Genomic DNA, 27550 nt, shown 5'->3' on the forward strand with positions numbered 1-27550 from the left:
TGAAAAGCGATACTTGATATACTCCATTTTTTATGATTATTATGGTTTGTTGCACCATGCAGGTCCCTCACAACCCTTGGTCTGGTTATCTCAGCCCTAGCAGATCAGAGTGCCGGCAAAACCAAGAATAAATTTGTCCCGTATCGTGACTCAGTTCTCACTTGGCTGCTCAAAGTAAGTTTTTTTTCCCTTCCTGGTCTACTCTTGGTGGTTGGTAGCAGGAAGAATAACAAGTAGAATATTAGTCCTTTGCAATGATCATTTCCTCCATCATTAGGCTGTTAGATGGTAACCATAATTTAATTGATTAAGCACAGGTTTCTTCCTGATTCAGCAGAACTGGAAGCAGTGGGAGTTTGGTGCGCACTGGATCCCACAGTTTCCCTGAGATTTGGGGGAATAGAAGAAGGACCTCATGCTAATCTAATAGGCAAGTGAGGCATAGGAAAGGAGTTTCCACCGTCTTACAGACCCAGCTGGACCACTGTTTTTCTTACAGATGTCATTTATTTGACTGACATTTTTGGACCTTGCATTTCGGTTTAACTTCAACACTACTCATGACCGTTTTAATTTGCTTTCAGCTTTTTAAAGTGTTGTTTAAGAATATAGAGCAGGTCACATAATGATTCTCTGACTGATTCAATGTCAATGAGAGAAATGTAAATGAGAAAGAAAGAAAACACCTGTGTGAAGTGCCGTGGAGAACATTGCCCTCTCATTGCTCAGAGTTTGGTAAGGGAGATACGATCTGTACATAAAATATTATAACATGAGTCAGTGATTCCACAGGAGATAGTAATGACCTGTAATAGGAGTTCGGGGGAAAGAGAGACTATTTCCAGGTTTCCTCTGGTCTTTCAAGGCCCCGTTAATCTTGATGAACTGAATATTGGCCTGGGAGTTAGAGGATATAAAATCTAGTGACAGTTTAACTCTTTATAGGGTGGTCAACCTACAACACAATATTTTCCTACAACCCCTCTTTTCCTTTTTTTTTTTTAAATGGAGTAATAATTTTATGAACTCTGTTTAGTCTTGTGATAGCTTATTTTCTCCTTGATCAAGATTTATGTATTGAACACCCATTACTTATTGTGCCAGAGTTTGAGACTATAAAGATGAGTTAAACATAAGTCCCTGAGTAGCTTAGTAGTGGACACAATTTTGACGTAGTCCATGACATGTTTAGAGAACTGTGTTTGTAAAAGGAGTAGGATTTTCTTCTAGTTTCTATACCCTCTTAACGGGTTACTAGTATTCAAGTTTACTTTTTAGAACTCTGCACACCATTTGAACATACAGTATTAGTGTAATTTGCCACAGTAGAAAATCAGGTACGTTACTTCCTTTGGCCAAAGTGAAGTAAAATTGAAATTTAAAACAAAAGAATAAACAAACAAAACTTTTTAAAAATAACTCTACATTTATTTTTCAATTACAGTCACTATTATTTTGTATTGGTTTCAGGTGTACAGCATAGTAGTTAGACAATCATATACTTTACAAAGTGTTCCCCTTGATACTTCCAGTGCCCACCTGGCACCATACATATTTATTGCAATGTTATTGGCTATATTCCCTATGCTGTACTTTACATCCCCATGACTATTTTCATAAATACATATATATATTATTGATTTCAGAGAGGAAGGGAGAGGGAGAGAGATAGAAACATCAATGATGAGAAAGAATCATTGATCGGCTGCCTTCTGCATGCCCCCTACTGGGGATTGAGCCTGCAACCCTGGCATGTGCCCTTGACTGGAATCGAACCCAGGACCCTTCAGTCCGCAGGCCGACGCTCTATCCACTGAACCAAAGTGGCTAGGGCCCCATGACTATTTTCTAACTACCCATTTGTACTTCTTAATTCTTCATCTCTTTCACCCAGTCCCCTAACCCCTATCCCTCTGGCAATCACCAGTTCATTCTCTGTGTCTATGAATCTGTCTCAATTTTGAACAAACAAAATTTATTAGTTAAAAACTACTTCTAAATAACTCTTGAATTAAAGGGATATTACCAAACATTTCACTACCAAGGAAATAATTGTACTGGTCTTCATAAGTTACTAATTAACCTTAAAATATAATTTGTTTAATTTCCAGAAGAAATCTCAATAAGATACTTACTTCTTTCTCAAAGTTTCCACAAAAACATTTCCTAATCATTCATGGTTATTCCCTGCATGTGCCTGATTTAAAAGACAGAATAGTCATTGTCCTATTGTTTCAGTGTTGCTACTTCAGTCCACTTAAATAGACAATAGGAAATACCTTTTGTTAGTTGATATAGTTAAAATGGCCTAGGTCCGTGGTCGGCAAACTGCGGCTCTCGAGCCACATGCGGCTCTTTGGCCCCTTGAGTGTGGCTCTTCCTAAGCCTTAGGAGTACCCTAATTAAGTTAATAACAATGTATCTACCTATATAGTTTAAGTTTAAAAAATTTGGCTCTCAAAAGAAATTTCAATGGTTGTACTGTTGATATTTGGCTCTGGTGACTAATGAGTTTGCCAACCACTGGCCTAATGGCCATTCCATAGGCTGAAGGCCAAGAGAACTTAGTAGAATCAGGTACCATGCTAAGTGCTTTATGTACATGATCTCAGTTACCCCTGGAAGGTAAATGGTGGTGTTCCTGTTTTACAGATGAGGCAATGGAGACAGAAACAAGGTTGGAATGCAGGGCTTCGCTGCCCATCTTCTTTGCGTAGGCAAAAGGTCATCAAAGGTTATTTTTGATTAGGAGGAGAAGCACTTGACTGTTGCCAGTGTTGATAGAAATTATTGGAAATACTTGAACTTGAGGAACAAAACAAAACCCTTTCTTAAAAATTTGACTTTATATTGTTTAGTAAAATTAAGTTAAAATAGTAACTTCTATGTGTAAATTTTCAAGCTTAAAAAATGAATACTTTTTTTGATTTTTGTCTTTTTTTTTTTCCTTAAAAACTATGTGACCTTCTTGCCCTAACTGGTTTGGCTCAGTGGATAGAGCATTGGCCTGCGGACTGAAGGGTCCCGGGTTCGATTCTGGTCAAGGGCATGTACCTTGGTTGCGGGCACATCCCCAGTAGGAGGTGTGTGGGAGGCAGCTGATCGATGTTTCTCTCTCATTGATGTTTCTAACTCTCTATCCCTCTCCCTTCCTCTCTGTAAAAAATCAATAAAATATATCAAAAAAAAACAAAACCACACAAAAAAACTATGTGACCTTCTTTATTCTGTTTGACTTAAGCAAGATCCTAAGTAGGGACATTTTTGCAAAATACATTTTGGGGTTTAAATAGTTTTCCCAAATGCCTCTGGGAATCCATTGAGATGCAAATCATTCTCCTTTGAAGTGGCTTTTATGTCCCTGTTAGTTTTTCCTTCTTTAATTCTTAATTAGTCTAACTCTCCCTATCCTTGTTTGACCTGGTATGATTCTGGTATTCTCCAATGTAACTTTTATTAAACTTATAAAAGTGCTCATCGTATATAAGACTTGCAATTTCTTTGTAAAGTTCTTTTTTTTTTGCATTGTATTTGCATTATAATTATGCTGTGCTCTTGATTTTCATAACATCTGAGAGTTGGAGAAACTCTGATACTCCTGGTCAGGCATAGATGTGAGTGCTCTTCTCTCAGGGGCCATAGAGGGCTTACTCATTTGGTAAGTGGCCTGTGGAGAACCATTTTGTATTAAGAGGATTTTGGCTTCCGTGTGTAACCTTCTAAATATGGTTCTCAACATCAAGTAACATCTGGTAACAAATGCTCCAATAATGATTATCTTTCAAATTCATCCACTTTTCCCCATTCTTATTGCCACTTACATAGTGGAGACTTCAGCTCTCCCTTACATGATTGAAACCTCTCCCTTAAGCTTTCTTAGTCCATTTTGTTCTTTACAGTTAGGTTGCATTTTCTTTCTATATTAATGCTCTTTTTAAACTTAAATCTCTTTAATAACTCTCCAGAAGCCCTTACAATAAAGTCTGAATTCCTTAATGTCTTGTGACTTACTAGGTCCTTCATAATCTGACCGCTCCCTACTTCTCATTGTTCACCTTTTGCTCTTGATATTATCAATTCTAGCTAAGTGACTTCTAGGACTTTGCTCTGACTCTGGAACATTCTTCCTCCTCTTTTCAGTCTGTTATACCACTCTCCTTCCCTTTGCCCCAGTGATGCTTATTCACCTTAAGGTCTCAAATATCACTTTCTTTGGGATCTTCCCTAACCTTTCGAGATTGGGCTTTCTGCTCTTTCTCAGTTTTCCCAGACCATACTGTATTTATCCCTACTTTAGTTCTTATCATGTAGTATTTGCTCACCAGCATCACCCCCTAGATCAGTGGTTCTCAACGTTGGCTGCACATTAGAATCACCTGGGAATCTTTTTTAAATCCTGATTCCTGAGCCTCATCCTCCGGAAATTCTGTTTCTTTGTTATGGGGTGGGGCCACAATATTAGTAACAAAGAAACAATTTCCAGAGGATGAGGCCCAGAAATCAGGATTTTAAAAAGATTCCCAGGTGATTCTAATGTGCAGCCAAGGTTGAGAACCACTGCCCTAGATGGTAAACTCCATGAAGAGTTGAATGAATGATTTCAACTCTGCTCTGAATTAGCATTATTACCTTTGGTAAGTCGTCATTCTTTCTGGGTCTCAATTTCTCCTCTGTAAAATGAAATAATTTCATTAAATGACTTCAAAGAGTTCTTTAAACAATTCTGACTTCCAAAATTAAATTTCTCTCCTAGGGTCCATTTAATTTGCAGTTGCTACATTCGAAACAAAGCTCAGCTGATTTGCCTAATTAAACAATTAAAGAGTAAACAAGAAGCTTCATAATTTCTCCTTGAAAGAGTGCCAGGTCTTTTGTTGCCATTTCCTTTTTGCTAATGGCCTGAGGCCATTTTTGAATATAAGCATATTGTTGTTGCTCATGCACAAGAGCTTTTAAAATATCAAGGATTTGTTGTTTGCCAGGTTTCCTTTTCTCAGCACAAATTGAAGCACAATGTGCATGCTTTCTCCTTTGCCACTTATTGTTACACATCCCCTTTTTCCCAGCAGTATTTGCTGTTCATGTGGGCTAACAGAATGCCGGGGTTCTTGAAGGGCAGCACCCCACCACGGTGTTGCCAGTGAGCTGAATTGCCATCTGAGATGTAATTCCTGTGATCTTTATATATGGCATTGGAATTTCATTAATGTGCATGGGATTCTTCTTGACATTTTTCTGAACGTTCCAGAGCTGGGCACCAGCAATGTGAGATCAGCATCTCGAAGTGAATAGTGAAGTACACACTCATACAGGCTTCATAGAAATTGCCCTTGCTTCCTAAAGCCCAGATGACTTATTTTTCCTTCCTTTTTCATGCATCAGTGTATTTCCTAACTAGATATAATGATCTTAGCTATGTTTTCTGTGTAAACCCAAATTTTCAGTAATGGACGAATAAGCAGACGTACTGTCTGTGATTATATTGAACTGTTATGAACTCCAGGGAATGATTTTGTTTCTGGCTCTAGGACACAATGATTTGGGAAGGTGTCAGGTCACCTTACTTATTCCTCAGGTCAAATCATATTGGACTTGAAGGCAGAATACAATTGTATTAGAATATTGTTCAATTTACTAGTTCTGGATCTTTAGGCAGAGTATTTAACCTTCTTTGTCAGAACAAACCTCTGATTTTTTATTGGTAGAATGGGAGACTAGTAATCCAATTTACCAATGCTGAGGACGAAATAAAGTCTATGCACAAAGATTGTATAGATCACAGATGCTCGAATACATTTTAGATACATTGATATTAGAAAAACTTTGTATCTTCTAAAGTAAGAATTTTATGTCAGTTAATGCTGCCCAAAAGTAATGTTGTCTTTCTTATGATCTAATGAATTCCTTATTACTGGCCTGTTTGAGTGTTCTCTCTAATCTTGAGACTATATTCAGTGATATTTTGTTACTGAAAGAGGGTATTGAATTTATTATCTTGGGTAATTCTTCTCATCCTGGGGTTGTATATTAGTGTATGAGTACTTATCTATTGCTATATGACATATTACCCCTAGACCTTATCAGGTGAAAACAACAATCATCTATTATCTTACAGCTTCTATGGGTCAGGATTCCTGGTGTAGCCTAACTAAGTGGTCTGGCTGGCATCTGTCATGTGGCTGCAATCAGAGTGTATGGGGTTGCAGTTATCATAAGGCTTGACAGGGGTCGCATATGCTCACCTAAATAGTTGTTTCCAAACTCATTCCTATGGTCCCTTCAAAGGACCACCTCATCTCATGGCAGTGGTGAGAGAAAACACCCATGATAGAAGCTACAATCTTCTTGTAATCAGAAATGACATGCTATCACTTCTGCTGTATTCTGTTTCTTAGATGCAAATAAACAAGTTCTGTCCACACTCAAGGGAAGGTATTACTACAAGGAGGTGGAAAGCATCTTAGAGGCTGCCTGCCATAGCCATTGTATGGTGAAGTGGAGTGGGGGTGGACTTGATTTCCCAAGGCTAGTTTTGTAATTCAGTTATATTTAGTTATTTTTAATATTCTCAAGTGAAAGTGGTATTTTAAATTTGCTGGAGCCTATTCAAACCCCCTCTCACTATACTTTTCAGTTCAGTATGATGAGGGTGAGTACCTTTTGTTCGGCACCCTTGTCTGGCCTGTGGAAGTGGTTGTGTAGAACATAAAGTCTATTTTAGTAGTTTTAGAAGTGATATCAAAGGAGTAAAATGAAATACCGTCAGTGTATCTTTTGTTTAATAAGACTGCAATTGTACCTTTTTGTATAATTATTGTTTTAAAAACTTTACAAGGTGATTGATCAGCAACACTTTCTGGGCCATTATTTAGGCTTCTCAGAGATTCCAAGTATAAGGCCTTGTGGAGTAGATTGTAGGTAATCACTCTTTGATCAGATAACAGTATCACAATTGTTCAGTTCCTCTAAGGAAGATTTTGTAGGCATTTAAGAAATTCTATTTTTATTCTGAGTAATCGGCTGACTTATAGCATCATGTTGTCTGTTAAAAGAGAACAAATTGTCTTAAAATTAATTCTTATTAAACTAAAATATAGGTAGACTTTATTGTATTTTTCTGCCCATTCTCAAAAACCAAAATTCCCTTTTGCAGAAAAGTAACTTGGCAGAAAAGAAAGATCATGGGACAGAGAGTCAGTGTATCTGTATTTTAGTCCCAACTTGGTCCTTAAATATGTGTTTGACCTTGGGATGTTATCTCACCATTTCTGACTGCTACTTCCTCATATGATGTTCTGTACCAATTTTAAAATGCTACTCAATTTCTCCTTCTCTAGGACAGTCTTGGGGGCAACAGTAAGACAGCCATGGTAGCTACTGTGAGTCCAGCAGCTGATAACTATGACGAAACCCTTTCAACTCTGCGTTATGCAGATCGCGCCAAGCACATCGTGAACCACGCTGTGGTGAATGAGGATCCTAACGCACGAATCATCCGAGATCTAAGAGAAGAAGTAGAAAAACTCCGAGAGCAGCTAACCAAAGCAGAGGTATAAGGCACAGCTGAGTGATGCCTTATGGGTCTAGGAAAATCTAGTAAAGCTAAACTTGAATTTTCTTCCCCTTTAGCCGTAAGTGACGAGTAATTCACTTAGAATTTTTGAATTTTCTATAGGAAGAGAGATTTGAGATGAGTAATAAATAAAGGAAGACAGATTGTCATAATTGCAATTTAGAGAATTTTTATAGGTATTAAAAGATTTAATGGGAAGAAAGAATAAAAGCAATTGAGAGACTGTTTCATTCTATAGTATAGGTAGCAGACAAGAGAGAAGAGGTGTAATAGAATAAGGGAGAATAAGAGAGACACTTGAAAAATGCATATAATTAAATTTTAGTGCAGAAAATGGTGGAGAATGTGCATAAACTAATTGGAAGAAGAATCAAACAGATTTGTGTTTATCATTTGTTCACTGTCAGAATGGAAATCTTAAGGAGATCTTTCATACCTTAATAATCTATTTTTGCCATGTTGTGGGTTAATTTTTTTTGTAGAAAGTATATTTTATATCAGCAGTACCCATCTATTTAGTGGTACTCTATTTCCAGTATTCTTTGAACATTCTATAATATGTGGTATTTATGTTCCATAACTGACTTTGAAACCTACACAATTCTCACCTACAACTGAATGCTCAGCCTTTTGTCAAAAGAGGAATAAAATATCAGAATCATGATTCCTCCTCTAATTAGCCTTTCTGTTCCCACAGTTTGCCAGCACTGTGGGACTCTTTCCTGGGGCAGGACCATAGCTTTCTTCTTTGTCATAGCCTGTTTTCTGGTAGCAAATTGGTAAAATACATGGTCAAAACTATTATCTTTTTTGCCTGTTGAATTTTATCCTATGTTTAAGGAATACTCTTAAAGTTCATCAGGATTCTTTGAAATTTTGTGTCTCTGTTCTTGATAGTAATAACACCATCTAGTTTGCAACACGTACAAATGTAGTCTGTGCGTACTTGGATAAATACCCAAAGTCGTTATCAGTAAAGACTAGAATGAATCATGTATGACTTTAGATGTATGGCTGATGGGGATTTAAAGAATAAGCCCTTGATAGCTTGAACTATCTCATTAAACGTTGGAGGAAAAGGACAAAGTTGTCTCCCTTTCATACCCATCCTGGATGACTGGCTTTGTCTGTGGGACCCACACAGCCGGGCTGCTGTGCATCAGTGGCAGTCAGTTAAGTCGCAGGTAGATCAGAGACCTCAGGGAGCCGCAGAGCTGAGAGGAGGCAGATGGTTACTTCTGGTTTCTGGATTTAGCGAATCTTTTTTTTTTTAGCACATCGTACAGACATTTCATGAAATAAACATTTTGCTTATAGGCAATGAAGTCTCCAGAGCTAAAAGAACGGCTGGAAGAATCAGAGAAGCTAATCCAGGAAATGACTGTGACCTGGGAGGAGAAATTAAGGACAACCGAGGAGATCGCCCAGGTTCGTGTTCCCTGATTTAGAGAGAAACCTGATGGCAGTTTGTGTCAGGCACCTCAGAGGGCGTTTCTGATTTTATTTTAGTTTTCTCGCTTTGAGGATGGCAAATATAGCACCATTAATAAGAATCTAGCGCCAAGAGTTTATATTTACAAAGTTTATTTGAAGGATAAAAAAAAGACATGATTACAATGAATTGTTCATCATGTAAGAAAGAATTTTTTAGGGTAATAAAAAAGTTTTTAATAAAGAGCTACTTTGTAGCCTCTGGCTCTGAACATCCAATTCTATTAAGTACTTTGCAGACCTAAAGAAATTTGCCCAAACCACAAAATTATTAGCAGTAGATATTAGGTTGTGAGATTCTTGCTTCCATATGACAACTCAGTAAGAGTAATATGAAATTCTTAAATCTGAGGTGACTCTCATTTTTAGAACACGTGATATCGAGTTGTGAAATCTTAGGGTGGAAGCATTAGCATTTGAATAAAATCCTAAAATGTCCAGCTAAGTCATAAAAGACTTACGCTGTGGCTTTCCTGTTAGATGGTTCATTCAGCCTCTATTTTAGAAACATATATGATAATGTAGAGCTCAGTACCCCTTCAATCAGTCTTTTCATGATTGGACAACTCTAATGTAGCTATTTAATAGAAGTCTTTTATTCTTTTATTTCTGCTCATTGGCCTTAGTTTATTCTTCCAAAGCTAAAAGAAAAAGTATCCCAATTTTATGTAGTAACTAATAATAAAATAGCCAATTGGGTTCACATATGTGTTAGGGCCTATACTAAGCACTTTTAAGTACAGTATTTTATTTAATCCTCCCAACAGCCCTGAAAGACAATTATTGACCAGATATTTAAAATCATCTCTGCCTCTTTCCCTCCTTTTCTAAACTTAAAAATCTCTCGTGTTTTCAGCTGTTCCCTGGATTGGCAGGCACATAGAACTTGCCATTTATTTTGCCTCCCAGTAGATTACATCTTTAAATGTGCTGTCCAGAACCAATCTATATATATCAGAAGTTGTAGGGCATTACTATTATGTAGCATGAAGTGGAATGTTATATTTATAGTAATGCAAACGAGGTTTTAAGTCCATTTAAAAATTTTTTTATTATAGTCAACTTCAAAATTGATAAGAGAAGAGTATAATAAATCCACATATACTCATCACCCAGTTTCATTAAAGTTCAATATAATATATGACCAATCTTATTTTATCTATGTCACCAGATTGGGTCATTTTAAACCCTATTCTTCAAATTACAGAGAAGACAATATACCAAGGTATAAACTTTATTTCTCATTACATATTTCACTCTTCTGTTTTTCATAAACTATATCATTCCGATAATTGTTCGGTTGGGAACTAATTTGTGTGAACTCTTTGAGTTCTCCAAAATAAAACATTGACTTTGAAGTGCTCTTGTGCTTGGATTGCTTTGCTGATACAAAAGAGGGTAGGTCTAAGTGAGATTGCTGTGCTAGCGAATCTTATCTTTAGCATCTTTCCTTACCTAGCTGTTCTCTGCCTCTCTCAGATGTCCTTTTTGGGGACTATGCCTGATTTTATCTAATACCTTATCTTCCCAAGCCCTCAGGCTTCAGTACTGCTGAGCTTTCTTCTCCTCTCTCACTGGGTCTGTTGATCATTGATCTCCTTCCAAAATTGTCTTACATTCTCTGAAAGATCTCTGACAGTATAGCCAGAAATTGTTAATAAAGTCTCCTGAGATAAAAATGGTCCACGGCCAGATAACCTTGAGAACATCTGGGTAAACTAAGTTAAATGGATTTCATTTTTGAAGGACTTTCCACATGTCTGTCCCCAGTCTGGACTCTCAGAGTGCTCTGTGCCCTGTGGCAGCTTCTCTAGTGTGCCAGCCCCACACATCCCTGCCATCGAAGTCAGGGGCAGCTGTCTGTACCCTTCAGACCCTAAAGTCATGCAGTACTTTACTGTTGTTCAATTTTTGTGTGAACAGTTTTATTACCTAACTAGAGGCCCATTGCACGAAGAGATTTGTGCAATAGGCCTTCCCTTCCCCTGGCTGCCGGCACCGGTTTTCCTCCGGCACGCGGGACCCAGGCCTTCGCTCGGGCCCGGAGCCTTCCGTCTTTGCTTGGCCGCTTTGTGCCTACGTATGCAAATTAACCACCATCTTTGTTGGGTTAATTTGCATACTCTTCTGATTGGCTGGTGAGTGTAGCGGAGGGACGATCAATTTACATGTTTGTCTATTATTAGGTAAGATGAGTGAGTAAGATTCTCAAGAAAAAAGGCCTTACTTTTTGTTTCTCAAGTAGGTGTTCAATAATATTTTTGAGCAAACAAACAGAACTCAAGTTGACTAATTTCTAAGCCCAGTGACATACCTGTGATACCAAACAATCTCTTATTTTCATTTTTTCTACTCTTGAAATCAAAACCTGGACATGATCAGGAGTTAGCAAGTATGTTTCTTTTCATTCTTGGGATAATTCTTTAATTGCCTACCCAAATTCCTATGTAAAAGAGCCTTGCCTTAGAAAGGACTACACAAGATAAGTCAGAATTGCTCTCCTCATTTTAGGAACATGTTTTTTATCAAGGGTAATCATTTCTTAGAACTGAAAGCTGAAAACTCTAATGTCTGATGCTACACCAATCAGAACTTCTAAAAGAACCCCGTAGTGTTTTTTGTTAGAAGGGAGACTTGATTCAAAAACCCAGAAACAAAATATCCCAACTTTTGTAATAGTATACTTCTAGGCGAAATGTATTGACTGGATTGCAGTGGCCATGTAAATTAGGATGGTATCCCTAGAAACAGCAAGATTCTGAAGCTGTGAGTTAATTATACTGCATATTTATTGTGTGGCCCTAATTAAATGACTTTGCATGTTTTGTCTTTCCCCAGAATCAAAAGTCCTTGGTGGCAGTGACTCATTACAGTTTGCTATTTATAATGGCCAGACACCTTTCTCTGCCCCAATTCATACACCTTAATTATAGAGCATCAGTTGCAGGATTCATATGTATCCATTCATATGCATACATTTATATATTGAGGATTCAGTGACAGTAGGCACAGAAAAAGAAACGTTCATATCCTTATGAAAATAGCACTTGAGTGCATATGCAAGTTTTATTTTGATAAATTTATAAGACCAACGTTTGAGTGCTCAGTGTGTGTTATGCTTTGAGCTGGGAGTACATAGTGGATAGATAGGATGCATGCCACGTAGAGAAATGGGCAAGTAAACAGTTACCAGTTGAGAACAAGTGTGCTCTAGCTAGAAGACACAGGTATAAAGTCTCTTACGCTAAATAGAGCATTCTCCACACTTGCAGGGACCTGGAAGATGTTCCATGCAACTGTAGTATAGGTTTTGAAAGTAGGAGTGACAAGTTGTGACGATGGGAGTACATTAAATAGGCCAGATTGAAGGGCCTTGTGGACTTCGCTGAAGGAGTTTGGCTTTCATCCTGGCTGGGGAGTCAATGAGGCATCAAGTAGAAAGTGTGTTGAAAACTTGGCTGTTTAGAAACATCACAGTTGAGTAAAACAAATGTACATTTGCTCATATGTACAGAATTAAGTGAGAAAGATGAATTCAAGATGTTATTTTCAAGAATGAAAATTGAGAACTCAGTATACTTGGTTGTTATTTGTAATGGCTTTATTTTTCAAAATGAAAAACTTAATAAAGTAAAATAACAAACATTACATAGTTTGGAAAGAGAAAAAAATGCAATCTATGTATATAAAAGCCTAAGTGACTGGCCGACCGTTCGGTAGCTATGACATGCAATGACCACCAGGAGGCAGACGCTCAATGCACAGGCATGGAAACATGGAACAGACTGATGAATCTCAGAGGGAAGGGGGGAGGGGGAAAGGTAGGAAGAGATTAACCAAAAATCTTATATGCATACTAGAGGCCTGGTGCACGGGTTTGTGCACTGGTGGGGTCCCTTGGCCTGGCCTGTGGGGATTGGGCCGAAACTGGCTCTCCGACATCCCCCGAGGGTACCTGGATTGTGAGAGGGCGCAGGCCAGGCCGAGCCTCTAGTAATCTATAATGCCATGTTCTAAGTTAACATATTTGACTTAAAAGGTTATTCAATAATTACTCTAACATAAGATCCTTTATATCTCACTGCATCAATAGCTATGGAATTAATACTTCTCTAATACCTTTACAGGAGCGGCAGAAACAACTTGAAAGTCTTGGAATATCTCTTCAATCTTCTGGAATTAAAGTTGGGGATGATAAATGTTTCCTTGTTAATCTGAATGCTGATCCTGCTTTGAATGAACTTCTGGTTTACTATTTAAAGGTGAAGTAATAGGCTTTGCTACTATTTCCTGTCATGAAATAGAACAGTGTTTCACAGCATTTTTTTTTTAAGTTGGAGAACTACGCTTATTCAAAATAATGAATTAGCCAATTGTTTTTATTTGAATAAGCTGAAGTGTAGAAAAATCTTGGGTTTCTGGAATAGTTTCCTTTTTTATTTTTTGAGTAATGTCATTCAACCTTGTAATATAAACAATGATATTCTGATATTATTTCTAGCAAATTAAGTAGCTTAGCTATTATTCTTTAATTTGATTTATACCAGATTGTTAAATAGACTACTTTAAAGCTTAAGGAATGACTTAAAACTGATTCATTAGTAGACTGAACCTTTTGTGGTTTATATGAAGCATGCCTTTGTGTGAGTGCTTTGTTAGCTTACAAGAGGAAATGTTTGAAGAAAGTTATATTCATAGGATCACTTGATATGAAAGTTGTGTTTCCAGTAACTCTTAGGAAAATTTAAAAATTTGGATTATCAACTTATAAAAAAAGAGAGAATAGGTCACTTAGAGACTGGAAGGGTCAGAGTGTGGAATAGGAATAAAACAAATACTGTTGTACATTGAAAGCTATAAATAGTGGGACACACCAGGAAGAAGACAAAAGACAAATTTATGAATCCTGAGATTACATAAATCATGAGGAGTGACCCCAAATTGTTTTTATCAAGCCCAGAGCGTAAGTGAGTTATATAATGGACTATATGATTCTCACAGGAGGTTAATAAATATTAGGAGGAAAATTTCCCTCCTCATAATATGTGTGGTTTTAACTAAGGTGACTAGGAAAGTAAAGATAATGAACTGATAAAGTTGGAAACTGCTTTAAAATTAGAGAATTGTGTGGTTTCATTTCCAAAGAGACTAAAGAGATCATGACGTATTGGCTAGTTTCCCAGTTTTTTTCAAAGATATCCTGGGATAACTACATGGTGTAATTTTGAATACCATGTTTTATTACTGGTATTATAACTGTGGTTAAATCATGTCTTTGATACATACAATCGTGTGGGTTATCAGGTACTTTGCTGCTGTGGGGCAACACTGTGTTTCTAGCCACATCACTATTTAACAGAAGTTTGATCTCAAGTCCTTTGCCATCCCCTGCAGATGCTTCCTCTAAAATGGAAGTTTTCTCTGTCTGGCTACCTCACAGAGTTCCTGTGAGGATTAAATGAGATTGTATATATAGAAGCTCTATATAAACAGAAGCACTATACAAATATAAAATATTCCACATATCATTTTCACATTTGATATTTTCTGTGGTACTTTATGCACGTTATCCTTGTCTATTGAAAAAATATGTTGTAGTATTCTCTCTCTCACTTCCTCTCTCTCTAAAAATCAATTAAAAATTTTTAAGCCCTGGCCAGTGTGGCTCGGTTGGGCATCATCCCATGTATGGAAAGATTGCTGGTTTGATTCCTGGTCAGGGCACATGCCCGGATTAAGGCTCAATTCCCTGTAGAGGCAGCCAATTGATGTTTCGCTCTCACCTCAATGTTTCTCTCTCTCCCTCTACCTTCCTCTCTTTCAAAAAAATCAATTAAAAATATATGATGTATTATCACATCACTTAATGTGCTTCTAGACAGTGTTGGCACCATTTTGTTAGAATGTCAGCTGTAGATATTTACATCTTTAGGAGAGATGCAATATTAGAACAGGACTTGAAATATTCTGCCCTTTTTACTTCTCAGAACTACGAATTCTTTCTCTTTCTGATGTGGCGAATTTCAAATTGGAAAACACAAACACAGACACCCCAGAAAAAAACTGATTCATATCTGTTCCTTAACTAAAAAGTTAAACAAAGAAACTATTTAAAGGCTTTTGGAGGGTAGTCAAAATATTTCTGGCCGCCTTGTGTGGAGGTGCTGGGATTCTGTTTCAGACTGTGTGGTGAACCCCGCTTTGGCAGGATTTGAGGCAGGGTGGATTTCTTCACTGTCCAAGCCAACCCCATGACGAGAGTATATTCATGACCAAGCACATTCAAAAGGATGATCTCAGTCCAAGAACAGTTTTTGCTTCAGTAAAGCTATACCGTGATGTGGGACGGATGAATTCGGAGGCTGTGTATTTTGTATTTTTTTGCTTTCAAATTCTCAAGTCAATAGAGATGCTGGGCAGATGACTTAACATCTCTGGGCATCCCACTTGTAAAATGAGGGCACTGGATTAAAATATCTCTAATGTTCTTTCTAGTTCCAAGTTGTATGGTTCTCTTCCAGAACAGTATCTTCCATTTATTTGTTCTGTCCAGAACTGGCAGAGGTGAGGTATGGGGCCAAACCCTAGATTAGTGATGGCGAACCTTTTGAGCTCGGCGTGTCAGCATTTTGAAAAACCCTAACTTAACTCTGGTGCCGTGTCACATATAGAAATTTTTTGATCTTTGCAACCATAGTAAAACAAAGATTTATATTTTTGATATTTATTTTATATATTTAAATACCATTTAACAAAGAAAAATCAACCAAAAAAATGAGTTTGCGTGTCACCTCTGACACGCGTGTCATAGGTTCGCCATCAATGCCCTAGATAGAAGATAACTCACAAGATAATTTTGCAACTTATTTGCATGTACAGGCAATCCGTGCTTTACATAGTGATGATATACATAAATTCTAGTTGCCATGATTTAGTAAATAATGTTGGCACTGCCCCCACTCATGAGATTCTAGATGCACGGCCAGAAGAACATAGTGAGGGTGAATTTATCAAGGTAAATAGTGAAAGTGGTTGTGATGATAAAGATGTCTCAAGGGAGTGCGCCAGACAACACTTAGATAAGGAACTCCCATAGATATTTTGCAACATTGAAAGCACAAAGGATAAAATGATAGAAGTTTAGAAAGGAGTATGACAGTTTGCCAATGCATGGACCATAAGCTCACTCCGTATTGTAAGTTATGTATTGAGAAGATGGCAAGCACTATTCAGACAACTCTGGATAAGCTTTATATAAAGAAATATAAAATGCTTTAAATTTCAGTGCAGCATCCTAAATAAATGTTTCACTAGTTTTTCATTTCCCTGTACATTATAGCAATGAGAATTCTTAATGTTTTTATAGACATTTTTAAAGGTCATAGGATAATTGCAACTTTCCCATTGATTAGTAAGATCTCCTTGCACAGTTATTTTTATGTCCTGTGCTCACATGCAAAGCAAGACCTGCCTGAGTTCTGAGGTCAACTTGGAGATTCATTCCAGCATGAGCCAAGCTTCTAGAGGGAAGAGCTGCTTCCCTTACCTTACAAACATTATGGTAGTAATATACTTCCCACCCTTAAAAAGCTTTATGAAGACATATTAGAAAAAGAAGGGGGTGGTGGTTACCATCCTAATTCAAACATGCAGGGATGTTCATAGTTAATATTTGGTATTTTTATCTGTATCCTCTGGGTCTATCCCCATATGTATGTGTATGAATTTATACTGATACATATTTTTTAATTATAGAAATGGGATCATAGTGTGATTGAGTCCAATCACGCCTCTGAATCATCCACCAAATCTTTCAGGAGAGCTATTTTGCTTAGGTAGTTCTGGGTCTACTCTTTTCACAAGTCAGCTATTTTTTAAAGTAATTTTTAAAATTTTCAACTACAGTTGACATACAATATTATATTAATTTCAGGTGTACAACAGTGATTAGACATGTATATAACTTATGAAATGATCAACCCAAAAGCCTAGTACCCCTCTGACACCATACACACACGCAAGTCAACTATCAATGGCTGGGAAAGCAAGGGTGGTTCTGAAGGATTTGAGGCATATTATACCTATGCACACTTGATAAGGATTTGTACCAGTGATTTAGTAGAAGCTTCAAAGCACATGTTGACGCCATAGCATAGCTCCCATTGAAAGAAAACTTCATGTTGTTATCTTTGCTAATCACTAATTGAGGTGATCAGAATGTCAGGGGCAGCTGTCATTCAGTGTTTATGGAGCTGTGTACCAATCTTCAAGAAACCCAAGATGAATAAGAAGTTGTGGCATGTTAGAAGTTCTTGGATGGCAGCAGTTTGGATCATTTATTTTAGTATTTGAATGTAAAAAACAGGCAGATAACTTTTCTTCCTTCTCTACCTCCATTCCAGAAAAGCTGTCTTCAGAGTCTTGGTTATGTTGAGCAAGAGTGAGTTCTTGGTTAAAGAATTTTTTTAAAAAAATGTTTTTAAAGAATTAAAAAAAAAAAAAGTTTTTATTAATTTGAGAGAAAGAAAGAGAGAAACATGGATGAGAACGAAACATCAACATTGATCAATTACCCCTCCTGCACGCCCCCTGCTGGGGATTGAGTCTGCAACCTGGGCATGTGCCCTGACCCTAAATTCAACTGGTAACCTCCTGGTGTGTGGGTTGATGCTCAACCACCACTCTTTAACAGCCTGAGCCACACAGACCGGACTGTTAAAGAATTTTGATTATTTAGATATGTAAAGAGTAACAAAAACTTTTTTGCTTATTATCCCTGGCATTCACTTACTTTTCCCTTCAGAAATTGAGAATATTGATAAGGTTGAGGGACTGCACAGTCTATACTAATATGCTGCTTTCCCTGATTGCAGGAAGGGAAAAGCCACACTGTGCTATGTCACTAGTGAACATGTCCTGTCTCTCTCCTTTATTTCCCCACCCTTTAGGACTTAGTTGATCAAAGGGAGTCTCAAGAAAGCCACATAGGTAGTTCATTCATAAAGGAAGCAAGGTCCAGTAAATTCATAGAATAGTTAACTAATCATCTCCAGTGAAATTAAATTTAAATGAAGAAAGGTTAAAAAGCCATTTCTATTTTTTATTGTTTCTGAGATTTTAAAGCAATATTTTGTGTTTGCTAAAGTTTTCCCTAAAACTAGTATATTTTTTGAATTTTTGAATTTTTATGAATTTATTTGAGTCAAACTGACAACATATGCCAAGGAGCAAGATCTCAAATGCTCCCTAAAACTAGTATTTTTAAAGAGTCATTCATTATACTCATATATCACGTAGAGACTAAAAGCCTATCCCTGATTAACTTTTATTTTAATTACCTTGTACCTTCACAGAATTTAGTTACTGATTAGATAAACTTTTATACCAACCTATGATAAGTTAATTTTTTCCTCATTGGTATTTTATTGCAGTGTTTAGAGCTCTATAGGAAGAACTTATCAAAAAGCTTATTGTTTAACTTGTTTAAACATCAAAGAGTAAAGCTTTGGCAGAATTGAGCTTTTGGAACTTGATATTTGAGATTTTAGCAAATCATCATTCAAATTAGGATAGATTATAACCCTAAATGAGATATTTAAATAGTCATTTATAGTGTAAGCTCTATAATTAGGACCTCTCCTGTTTTTTGGCTCTAGTGGCTCAGTGCTCAGCTCAAAATAGGTGCTCAATATATTTGTTGAAAAATGTAATTTTTCATTTAGAATTTGGACTAGATAAGTACATGTTTGAGTTAATATCTTATCTCTGAGAATTTTAAAAAAATTTATTGCTGAGATTATTACAGATGTTCCGGCCCTTCCCTCCACCTGGTTCCCGCCCCACCCCAGGCCTTCACCACCCTATTGTCTGTGTCCATAGGTTATACGTATCCTATATAATAAATAACTAATATGCTAATTAGATCAGATGGCAGAACCACCTTCTGGAACAACCTTCCAGACGACTTTCCAGAATGACCGATGGGTGGGGCCATGGAGCAGCAAGGCAGCCGGTGCCATGAGAGGCCGAGGCAGCTGGGGCTGTGAGGGCCAAGCCCCTAGCACAAATTTTGTGCATTGGGCCTCTAGTATGCATATAAATTCTTTGGTTAATCTCTTCCCGCTCCCCTCCCCCTTCCCTCTGAGATTCTTCAGTCTGTTCCACGTTTCCATTCCTCTGGTTCTATTTTTTTTTACTCCTCACCTGAGGATATTATTTACATTGATTTTTAAAGAGAGTGGAAGGGAGAGGGAGAGACAGAGAAATACCAATGTGAAAGTGACACATCTGTTGGTTGCCTCTGGCATGCTCCCCGAACCTGCAACCGAGGTACGTGCCCTTGACCGGAATCGAACCTGGGACCCTTCAATCCACAGGTCAATGCTCTAGCCACTGAGCCAAGACAGCGAGGGCTGGTTCTATTTTATTCATCAGTTTATTTTGTTCTTCAGATTCCTTGTTTGTTTATTTTGATTTTTAGATTCAGTTGTTGATAGATATGTATCTGTTGCCATTTTATTATTCATGTTGTTGTTTTTCTTTTTCTTAAAGAAGACCCTTTAACATTTCATGTGATACTGGTTTGGTCATGCTGAACTCCTTTAGCTTTTTCTGTGAAGCTCTTTACCTGACCTTCAATTCTAAATGATAGCTTTGCTGGGTAGAGTAATCTTGGTTGTAGGTTCTTGCTATTCATCACTTTAAATATTTATTGTCACTCCCTTCTGGCCTGCATAGTTTCTGTTGAGAAATCAACTGACAGTCCTATGGGTGCTGCCTTGTAGGTAACTGAGTTTCTTTCTCTTGCTGCTTTTAAGATTCTTTCTTTGTCTTAACCCTTGGCATTTTAATTATGATGTGTCTTGGTGTGGGGCTCTTTGGGTTCCTCTTGTTTGGGACTCTGCACTTCCTAGACTTATATGTCTATTTCTTTTGCCAGGTAAGAGAAATTTTCTTTCATTATTTTTTCAAACAGGTTTTTAATTTCTTGCTCTCTCTCTTCTCCTTTCTGCAACCTCATGATGCAAATGTTTCTCCACCTCTATCCCCAGTACTGAAAAGGATTCCACAGGCACAATTAGGACTCCTGCTAGAATTTCCCATGGGAGGGGGAAAGTGATTAGATATAGAAATGGCCTAAGGCTAGTGCTTTGGGGCATTTTTCTCTTTTAGATGATCTTTTTCTCCTTGGATTCTTTTTTTTTTTTTTTTTGAATTTCTCTCCACCTTTTGTTTGGTGTTGTAAGACAGGGAAGGAGGAACCCAATTGGGGAATGGAGACAGACATGGAATAGATTCTGCTATTGAATGTCACAAAAGCATTACTTACAGTTTACACCTGGTCAAGCCCTATTCTCCAGGTTAGGAAAGTATGTGATTGACCATGAAGCCTCAGCTAAAAGTGAGCAGTAGACATTTTCTGGAATGTCCTCTGTATTATATATATACCTTGAGCAGGGGTCCTCAAACTACGGCCACATGCAAATACAAATATTGTATTTGTTCCCGTTTTGTTTTTTTACTTCAAAATAGATATATGCAGTGTGCATAGGAATTTGTTCATGGTTTTTTTTTAAACTATAGTCCGGCCCTCCAACGGTCTGAGGGACAGTGAACTGGCCTCCTGTTTAAAAAGTTTGAGGACCCCTGACCTTGAGGATTGAACAGGATACCATGGCACAGTGCTGGATCCCAACCCTTTGTTTCCTTGGAAACACCACTCCAATGTTGTTGAGAGAAGAAACCCCCAGAAAGAGGGAAGTAAAAATACCAGAGGGGAAGAGGCCTTTATATTAGATTGAGATCCTAGATGACCTGGGAAGAACTAGAACTCAGAATATAATTAGAAGTGTTACCAGCCAAGAAGAGAGAATCATCTTCTTTTGAGTCTGAAGGGAAGGTTAAGGGAGATGATAGTTCATTTATTTTCCTTTTATATTTACTTAATGCCTTTATGTGTAAGGCCTGTGCTAACTGCTTGTGTTACAGTGGGGAGTAGGTGTGGCTGTTCTCTGCTCTCATGGAGCTTCCATGTTAGCTCTGGAGGTGACAGAGCTATGTCATCTCTGACATGGAAAGTCAGAGCTATGTAGGAATTCAAATGTGAGAGTGATGGGTGGCTATTTCTGATAGTTCAGGATTCACCTCTCTGAGGATATGCCCATAAAAGCTGAGATAGAAATGGCAGGAAACTACCAATATCAAGAACAGGGGAAGAACATTTCAGACAGAAGAAACAGCCAGTGTACTCAAAGACCAGGTAAAAGGCCAATGTGACTGGGTGTAGCTCCAGGAGAGAGAGAGTGGGGGGTGCTAGCATAGGGGCTGGGGGCAGATCACAGTGTTTTGTAAAGCCTGGTAAGAATTTGGATTTCATTAGATCTTCAAAAGGAAACCACTAGAGAGTTTTAAATAGGCGGATCACATGATCAGCTGTTGTGGTGGGAGTGGACGGGGGTGGGTGAGTAGACATAGAAAAATGGTAGGAAGCCCCTGTGTTCACCCAGGCAGGAGACTAGGATATGACAACAGAGGTGGGGGAAATGAGCTGATTCCTTATATGTTTTGGAGGGGGAGTCCATACAGATTTCCTGATTGACATGGGGTGAGGAGTTAGACTGATAAAGGATAGAGAGGACTTGAAGATAGCATTTTAGCTTTTTAGTTGCCTAACTGGGTAGTGGTAGCGCCATTATTTTTGGGGAAAGGAATAGAGTCATTGTGGGGGTGGATTGGGGGTGAAAAAGGCTCTGCTTTGGCCCTTTCACTTTGAAATGTCTTCAGACAGCCAGGTTCTTCCAGGTCGGCAAGAAATAACGGTGACTGAGACTAAGATTGTGGTCGTAGAGGTGGGGAATAATGGAACCCAAGTCTGTAGTTCTGGGTTGGTGATTTAATTTATTATGTAGACAGTATTTAAAGCTCATGGGACTGGATGAGATCCTCCTGGTCAGGAGTCAGCCACCTAGGCCAAATCTAGCTTCTGGCCCAGGAGCTAGATAGTACATTGTTTGGATGGTTGAAAAGAAATCAAATGAATCTTAATATTTCAAGCACCTGAAAATTATATGAAATTCAAATTTAAGTGCTCATAAATAAAGTTTTATTGGTAAGTAGCCACACCTAGTCATTTGCATATTGTCTGGCTACTTTCACATTACAGGGCAGAATTGAGTAGTTGCGTGTGACTATTTCATATCTGACCCCTGACTGACCCCTGACTTAGCGGAGTAGAAGGAGAAGGTGGCCTAGGACACATCCAGGTCATGTGAACATTTAATCATGGATGGACAGTCAGAAGAGGGAGCTTGATTTTTATATCCATTTTCTCAGTAACCTGCAAAAAGTGAGGCTAGTGATTGGAGTGTAGAGAATTGAGTAATTAGGGGGTCTATGGTGAAAAAAACACACCTGTCATATCTCTTATGATGTTTAAAGAGACTATGTGATTCATAAAATAATTTTAGTCTTTTTAGTTTCTTACATTTGAATAACATTTTATCTTTATAGTTGACTTATCTTAATTGAGACCAGGTAAGTGATGTGCAATTTAAGTACGTGTAGTTTTCAGACCAATATTTTTGGTACATCCTTGCCCTATGGCTCATGCTCTGAGAGTAGCATAAAATATTTGGAATCAAAATTGCATTGGAGCTCTGGAGTTTTGCTCAGTGGTTAGAGTATTGCCTGTAGATCAAAGGGTTGAGGGTTCAGTTCCTGGTCAAGGGCATGTACCTGGGTTATAGGTTCGATCCCTGGCCCCAGCCAATTGATGTGTCTTTCTCATGTCAATGTTTCTCTCTCTCGTCCTCTCTCCCTTTTACTCTCTCTAAAAATCAAAGGAAAACATATCCTTGAGTGAGGATTAACAACAACAAAAAAAGGTTGCAATGGAAAATAATGATTATAGTAGAGGCATTAATATAAAACTATAGTTTTCAGTTTAAAAGGTATAACTCAACTCAGTGAATTATTCCCTAAAGGAAATAGAACTTGTCAAATGATTTTCAGAGAAAGCCAGAAATTCCCCATGCTATTCCATTTGCTTTAAAAATCTCTTAGCTAAGGTAATGGATTGATTAATATAAGAAGGCTCAGAGTAGATTATTTTACTTTGTATACATGTAAGAATATGGTATTAATCAGTGTATTTGATTCCTTTGTAGGAACATACATTGATAGGTTCAGCAAATTCCCAAGATATCCAGCTGTGTGGCATGGGAATTCTTCCTGAACACTGTATTATAGACATCACGCCAGAAGGCCAGGTTATCCTGACTCCTCAAAGGAACACCAGGTAATGTACTTTAATTAGTATTAATGTCACAATAATTTTTAAAAAATATATTTTATTGATTTTTTACAGAGAGGAAGGGAGAGGGATAGAGAGTCAGAAACATCGATGAGAGAGAAACATTGATTAGCTGCCGCCTGCACACCCCCTACTGGGGATGTGCCCGCAACCAAGGTACATGCCCTTGACTGGAATCGAACCCGGGACCCTTCAGTCCCCAGGCCGACGCTCTATCCACTGAGCCAAACCGATCAGGGCATGTCACAATAACTTTTAAGAGGAAGAAAGTACACCAGTTGGAGGACATTTAGCCTTGGTTTGCTTTTAAGTTCACTTAGTGAAGATATCCAGTAATCTTGTAGGTGGCGGGAATGGCATCAGAAGTTATACCAGACCTGGGTTCAGCAACCTCAGTACTTGAGTTCTGGCTAGGGAAGAATTCACAGCCAAGACTCAGACTATAAGAAAATATTTATTTGGAAAATCACAGAGGTAGAAGAAGTAATTCGTAGAAGAAATGGGCTTAGGAAATAAGTTTTAGAGGCAAAGGAAGAGCCCTAGGAACTTGGGAGTGAGGAAGGTAATGGTAAGACACCTGGGGAAGCGGGAGGGGGAGAGGCAGGGGAGGAGGAAGGGAAAGGCAAAGGCATGGGCGGGCTCAGGAGAGGGAGAGCAGCTGGGTCCTCCTTTCTAAGGTTTTAAGGGTGGAGATTTTAGGGGAGGTCCCAGGGGAAGATCTCAATAGACTATTCAGCAGCTTTCCAGGTGTGTCCTGTCATGGTTGGGGTCTCCATTGATTGATTGCTTGGCACCAGGGCAGGGGTCATTATTCAATGCATCTGGTCCTGAGGTCAGCCTTGATTGTGGTGTTGCTTGTCTGGTTTTGCTGCTTTTCTGGAGCTGAAATAAAACTGAGGTCTAGATGTTATCTCTAGGGAGGAAAGGTCAGGGGGTCCAAACTGCATGACCAGCAATATGCTAGGGGACAAAAGGTCACCCTGGGGACCAGGTCCCACCCTATAGTTGTCCTTTGCTAGGCTTTCCACCCTGTACCAGCCCATTGTCTTTGCTCTGCTCATGTCTAACAGTCTCCCACAGTTAGTTACCACATTCTTTATGTTAACTTTTTAATCTCTCTTAAACCCATTCCTTCCTCTCTATACCCACTACCGCAGCTTATTTATATAAGGCCCTCATCAGATCTTGACTAGAACCCCTGCCAGCACCCTGATCTTTTTCCTGCTCTACCCACTGTACAGCCAGGTGACTTTCTACTCTTTTTTATACAAAATTCCTTACATCCCTTCTATTTTTCTCCTATTCCTCTGCCTCTGACATTTCTTAGGTCAGCTAACTTCTAAAGCTCTGTCATTATCTACTTTGGGAAACTTCCTGTTTGGTCTAAATTAAGGGCCCCTATTATCTATTCCCAGTGTATCTTATGTTTCTGTGTTGTATTCTTATGGGCTGTTAATCTTTATTAACCCATTGGACTGAGAACTCTTGGAAGACAAGGACCTTTCCTTTTTACATTCTCTATCCTTAGCGTATAATATAAGACTAGTAAGTAAGTGCTCAGTAAGTAATGAATGAATTAAGAGGCATAACATTATTAAATGTTGTTTCCTTAGCTATGAAACTGTTAACTATCTTGTTATATAACTGTCTAACTTATAGGTGACTAGAGGCCCGGTGCACAGAATTCATGCACTGGTGGTGGGGGGGGTGTGGCCTGCGAGGATCAGCCCGCTTTAGAAACGTTGCTCATCCCAGTCAGCCAAGCGGCATTCCCACTGTGGGAGTGCACTGACCACCAGGGGGAAGCTTCTGCATCTGTACCCTGCTGGTCAGTGTGCGTCATAGCGACTGGTTGATCGGTTGTTCTGGTAGTTCTGTCATTCAGTCACTGGACTTTTATTATATAGGATGGTTAACTGACATATTGATCTGAATTTTGGTCCATTTCATCATGTGATATTAAAAAATCATTAGTATCATCACTAATTTCATCTCTAAAGTCTGTATATTGGGAAGCTATTAAGCTCCTGCTGAAGGATATAGGTGAGAAAGGAAAAGAAAGAGCAAGCCTGGCCGGCATGGCTCAGTGGTTGAACACGACCTATGAACCAGTTCACAGTTCAATTCCCAGTCAGGGCACATGCCTGGGTTGTGAGCTCAATCCCCAGGGTGGGGCATGCAGGAGACAGTCAATCAGTGATTCTCTTTCATCATTGATGTTTCTGGCTCTCTCTCCCTTTCTCTCTGAAATCAATAAAAATATACTAAGAAGAAAAAAAAAGAGCGGAAGCTGGCCTGGCACTTCCAGCTCTAGGGCATGTTATTTTCCTATTAAATAATTGCACAGAATACACCCTCAGGCAAGGTCACTCTGTGTGATAATAAAGTAAGACAAAGCAGGCTACATAATAATTTTGTTTCAGCGCAGACAAAAGCCAAGGTCACTGTGCCACACACAAAATAGCAAACCTCTCCTCTTGGCTGACATGAGCCACTCCTTCACTCATTACAACTTTATCCTCATTCTAGTCTCCCTTCTATAGGTAAGATTTCTAAAAATAGCTCATCATAGAAATACTCCTGCTTTCTGACAGCATCCCATGTATAGAGAACCCCCACTTCTTTACACCTTCTCCCAGATCATCCAGCTAAAGACCCAATCCTGCAACAAGTCCTCAACACCCTCTCGCTGATGCCCCAGGCTTCCTAAGGCGTGTCTTTTTCCTTTGCATGAGTAATAAACCCAACTTGTTCAACTACAAGAATATTCCTGTGGTCTGTAGTTGGAGGACGTTGACATAAGTTTTCCAAAACTCACTTGAAAGCTTGAACTTTGCAGTTGGCAACAAGTACTGTCAGTTGTTTTCCTCAAAGTGAAAGGCTGGCTTTGTTTATTTTCAAGAAAATGTCTGCCAAAAGACCACTTTGTATATGTCTTTGACTCAGACAATCATCATACTTTGGAATGCATTAAAGCAGTGCTTTTTGTGTACTTCTCATTTTGTCACCTGTGTTTAAAAAGTTGTGTACTCAAGAGTCAAGATTTCATACAAGTCATAATTTTTACTGCTTTGTTAAGAACATTCACAGACAAAACATTTTTTGTTTTTAAATATATTTTTTAATTCTTTATTGTTTAAAGTATTACATATGTCCCCTTTTCCCCCCATTGACCTCTACTCAGCCACTCCCACCCCCCAGCACATGCCCTCACCCCCCTACTGTCTGTGTCCATTGGTTATACTTATATGCGTGCATACAAGTCCTTTGGTTGATCTCTTACCTCCACTCTACCTCGCACCCTCCCGTGCCTACCCTCTGAGGTTTGACGGTCTATTCGATGCTTCTATGTCTCTGGATCTATTTTTGTTCACCAGTTTATGTTGTTCATTATATTCCACAAATGAGTGCGATCATGTGATATTTATCTTTCTCCAACTGGCTTATTTCGCTTAGCATAATGCTCTCTAGGTCCATCCATACTATTGCAGATGGTAAGAGTTCTTTCTTTTTTACAACAGCGTAGTATTCCATTATGTAGATGTACCACAGTTTTTTAATCCACTCATCTGCTGATGGGCACTTGGGCTGTTTCCAAATCTTAGCTATGGTAAATTGTGCTGCTGTGGACATAGGGGTGCATATATCCTTTCTTTTTGGTGTTTCTGATTTTTTGGGATATAGTCCAAGAAGTGGGATTACTGGGTCAAATGGTAGTTCCATTTTTAATTTTTTGAGGAAACTCCATACTGTTTCTACAGTGGCTGCACCAGTCTGCATTCCCACCAGCAGTGCATGAGGGTTTCTTTTTCTCCATATCCTTGTCAGCACTTGTTGTTTGTTGATTTGTTGATGATAGCCATTCTGACAGGTGTGAGATGGTACCTCATTGTCATTTTGATTTGCATCTCTCCATGATTAGTGACTTTGAGCATGTTTTCATGTCTGTTGGCCTTCTGTATGTCTTCTTTTGAAAAGTGTCTATTTAGGTTCTTTGTCCATTTTTTGATTGGATTGTTTATCTTTCTTTTGTTAAGATGTATGAGTCCCCTATAAATTTTGGAGATTAAACCCTTATCGGATATATCATTGGCAAATATGTTCTCCCATGCAGTGGGCTTTCTTGTTGTTTTGTTGATGGTTTCTTTTGCTGTGCAGAAGCTTTTGATTTTGAT

The 27550-nt window shown here is 38.4% G+C and overlaps 1 protein-coding gene across 3 annotated transcripts in view; it reads left to right on the plus strand.

Moving 5' to 3' along the window:
* Positions 1–27550, plus strand: part of KIF13B (kinesin family member 13B) — a 166472-nt gene that overhangs the window by 56627 nt on the left and 82295 nt on the right. For all 3 annotated transcript variants that reach the window (XM_023755815.1, XM_023755823.1, XM_023755820.1), the window contains exons 9-13: positions 63–174; positions 7338–7550; positions 8891–9001; positions 13192–13326; positions 23230–23360. In XM_023755815.1, the coding sequence (XP_023611583.1) occupies positions 63–174; positions 7338–7550; positions 8891–9001; positions 13192–13326; positions 23230–23360 (702 nt within the window). The remainder of the gene's footprint in view (positions 1–62; positions 175–7337; positions 7551–8890; positions 9002–13191; positions 13327–23229; positions 23361–27550) is intronic.

Source organism: Myotis lucifugus, unplaced genomic scaffold (assembly GCF_000147115.1).
Source record: "Myotis lucifugus unplaced genomic scaffold, Myoluc2.0 scaffold_1, whole genome shotgun sequence".
Lineage (NCBI taxonomy): Eukaryota > Metazoa > Chordata > Mammalia > Chiroptera > Vespertilionidae > Myotis > Myotis lucifugus.